The sequence below is a fragment of the Lipotes vexillifer genome, unplaced genomic scaffold (assembly GCF_000442215.2).
Source record: "Lipotes vexillifer unplaced genomic scaffold, Lipotes_vexillifer_v1.1 scaffold40, whole genome shotgun sequence".
Lineage (NCBI taxonomy): Eukaryota > Metazoa > Chordata > Mammalia > Artiodactyla > Lipotidae > Lipotes > Lipotes vexillifer.
In genome coordinates this window covers 2,395,706-2,399,467 of record NW_006771578.1, presented here as the reverse complement: position 1 = coordinate 2,399,467, position 3,762 = coordinate 2,395,706, and the positions used below count along the sequence as shown (strand labels likewise).

General features: G+C 44.5%; 1 protein-coding gene across 1 annotated transcript in view; it reads right to left on the bottom strand.

Moving 5' to 3' along the window:
• PCOLCE2 (procollagen C-endopeptidase enhancer 2) overlaps positions 1-84 on the bottom strand; it is a 70,518-nt gene extending 70,434 nt beyond the window's left edge. Inside the window, exon 1 of the mRNA XM_007446981.1 lies at positions 4-84. Within this exon, the coding sequence (XP_007447043.1) occupies positions 4-84 (81 nt within the window). The remainder of the gene's footprint in view (positions 1-3) is intronic.
• Positions 85-3,762: the final 3,678 nt, after the last annotated feature.

Below are 3,762 nucleotides of genomic sequence, written 5' to 3'. Positions count from 1 at the left end.
CCTCTCCGGGGGCTGCGGCCGCGAGGGCTGGGCGGCGGCGGCCAGCAGCAGGCAGAGCGGGGCCCAGGCGCCCGCGCCCCTCATGGCCGGTGGAGACGCTCGGGGCTCGCCCCACCCCGGCGCGCACCCCGGAGCACCGCGCGCTCCGCACCGGCCCGGACTACCGCCCCGGCGCTGCCCGCACCCCGGTAAGCCCTCTCCCGCTCTCTCGCACGCGCCGCCGCGGGGCAGCCCAGGTAGCCGGGCGTGCGCGGCAGGCGGGGCCGGGCGCTCTTCTAGAGGCGATTACGGTGCAGTCGGCCTCGCCGCTTAACTTCCCCTGAGGAGTTGCTCTGGCAGCCACAGGCCACTGCTGAATATCCCGTTTGTTCTCCGGCGGCGAGAGGGGGCGGCTCCCAGGGCGGAGCCGCCTCCTCTCTCGGGGCGGGCGGGGGTGGCGGGCGGCTCCTCGCTGGCACCCCGGGACCCGCACCCCGCTCACATCCCTCGGGCAGGGGCTGTGGAGAGAAGGATGAGAGGGAATCCCCTGCCGCGTGGTACCCAAATGGGACCTGGCGCCCTGATCCACAGATGATGGTGTGGGAGGGGGGATTGGAGGGGGGTAGCCTTGGTTTAGTTTGCTTTGGCGAGTGTTTTTCTCTAGTTGCTTTCAAATAAAAAGTATTCTCCCTTGCTGATTGCTGGAAAAGAGGGTTCCTCCTTCCGACATCTAGATCCAAAGAAAGAAAAGAGAAAATAGAAGAGAGATTCTACTATATTTTAACCCCTCCTCTAATTCTCTTTACACACACAGAATCTCAGTAGATTCTTTTTGCTTTTACTGGTGTGTGAGAACAGGGAGATAGGTTCTGTCCGGGAGGCGGGGGGCGGTTTAGAAGTGAGTTTTCAGCCGTGTGATTAGTGAGTGACTTGTCGTTACCGTGACAAATAACGGAGACAAACTCCGGATCTTCAGCTCTCACCACCCCATGTTACGTCCTGAGAATAGCGCTTCTTTGCTGGCGCCTCTCTCTTCTTCAAAGATCTTTTCCAACGATGCCTTTTTCTGTAGTATTGATTAGTTGAGATGTACAGAGAATTTGTTTTTCTAAGAACAACTGCAGTCTTATGGAATCAAGGCTTTCTTTATTTTAATTAATTTTAATTAAAAATAATTTAAAATATTTATTTTGCTAAGTGCTTCCCAATAACCAGGGATTAATAAAAGAAAAACAAGAATGGAATGGAGTCATTGGGTTTTTCAATGACCACGTCACCACAAGGGGATATAGCTGAATTCAGATGCCTCGTTAGTGTTGTTCCTCCTAAAGTATTTTCATCATTCTGAGCAAAAAAAATAAGCCTTAAAATTATCCTTATCAAGACTTCATTTCTTTCTTTTTTTAATTAATTAATTTATTCATTTATTCTTGGCTGCATTGGGTCTTCATTGCTGGGAGCATGCAGACTTTCTCTGGTTGCGGCCAGCGGGGGCTACTCTTCGTTGGGGTGGGGGAGCTTCTCATTGCCGTGCCGGGCTCTAGGCACGTGGGCTTCAGTAGTTGTGGCACACAGGCTTAGTTACTCCACGGCATGTAGGTATCTTCCTGGACCAGGGCTCGAACCCGTGTCCCCTGCATTGGCCGGCAGATTCTTAACCGCTGTGCCACCGGAGAAGTCCCAAGACTTCATTTCTAACAATGAGCCTACAGTGTTAAGAACATAAATACTCCAGGCAAGGAAATAAGCAACAGAGAATGGCGGCAGAGAATAATCTCACTTTTTAAAGGAGAGGAATCCAGGAGTCAATAGTAGGAACCAGAATTTCCCTTTGGGGTTTAGATTTTCTTACTAGTTTTGAAAATGCGAAGGAAAAAAAACACCAAGAATTACAACTTGTTAAAATTTTCTGAAGGCACCACACCCTGTATGACTTAAAAAAAAAAAAAAAAGGATTACAGAATTTGGCAAACTACATTATATGCTGAAACCTACACCCTCAACCCAATAAATTGTTTTAAAAGAGCAAATAGGAAAATAAATGATTGTTTATTTTGCACACATTTCAAGAATATGCTGTCCAACAGCATACGTATTTTAGATGATATTTTATTAAAAAGTCATAGTTTTAAATTACGAAGTGAAAATATTGCTTAATTCACTTTCTGGTAATGATTTGAAGTGATCATAGCCAGCAAATACTTCATTCTTCAAAACTAAGCTAAGTTTTCAAAATTTAAAATTAAAAAACAAAGTGTGAAATATGACCAAATGGATAGAAAACTATTTGGACATAAATATGCAACAACTCTTTTCTTAATTTACAGACTGATGACTGCGTTTATATCCTCACTAAAAAGTTAGGGTTCTAACACTGATAGTTCTGTTGTTGTTAAGACACTGATGTTACCATGTGATTTAAAAAATTTACTAAGACATTATTATTTGCTCTTAGAAACGCATATTTATCTTGGAACTACTGTTCTTTTTGGAGTATAATTGCTTTACAATGGTGTGTTAGTTTCTGCTTTACAACAAAGTGAATCAGTTATACATATACATATGTTCCCATATCTCTTCCCTCTTGCGCCTCCCTCCCTCCCACCCTCCCTATCCCACCCCTCTAGGTGGTCACAAACGACCTAGCTGATCTCCCTGTGCCATGCGGCTGCTTCCCACTAGCTATCCACCCTACGTTTGGTAGTGTATATATGTCCATGCCACACTCTGACTTCATCACAGCTTACCCTTCCCCCTCCCCATATCCTCAAGTCCATGCTCTAGTAGGTCTGTGTCTTTATTCCCATCCTACCCCTAGGCTCTTCATGACATTTTTTCTTTCTTAGATTCCATATATATGTGTTAGCATACAGTATTTGTCTTTCTCTTTCTGACTTACTTCACTCTGTATGACAGACTCCACGTCCATCCACCTCACTACAAATAGCTCAATTTCGTTTCTTTTATGGCTGAGTAATATTCCATTGTATTTATGTGCCACATCTTCTTTATCCATTCATCTGTTGGTGGACACTTAGGTTGCTTCCATGTCCTGGCTATTGTAAATAGAGCTGCAATGAACATTTTGGTACAAAGTTCTGATCAAAATTATAAAGCTTAAATGTCCTGAGAAGCTTAATGTGTCAAAATTGAGACACACCCAAGTGGACTCTGAAGGTTTGTGTAAGGTCCATTTCTCTGAGACCAATTTCTGGACTTCAGAGATGCAGCGTTGGTATAATGGTAGGGAGCTGCAAAACTCCAGGCACTAGGAAAGGAGAGAGGTGGAGAGAACCAAACCCCTACGGGTGCAGCGTGGTAAGTGAAGTGATCCTTGTTGTCCAAAGTATATATTACCCAGTCTCTGCAGTTAACTAAGTTGCACAGAGACTCAAAATCATGGGAATACAAGAATACTCACCAATGAACTGACCACTTATAAAATTAGACCCCGCTCATAGTACTTTGTTGCATAATATTAGCACCTAGCTGGGCCCAGTATGTCAACATCTTTGTTGGTTAGTCACTGGTCAATTCATCAACCTTGTAAACATCTGAAAATGCAACATAAATACAATGCACATTTAATCCATGGTGCAGTACTGATCTTGTAAAAGATCCAGAATCTCATAAGATGGATGCAAGTGATATAGAAAGAAGTGGAGGAATGATGGACTTCTTTGACAAATGAACACCTGGATGAATTACTCCAGTGAACAACTGAAGGAAAAATACTAAGGTCGCTGACCAGAAAAGAATGATTTTTAATGCCAAAAATATTAA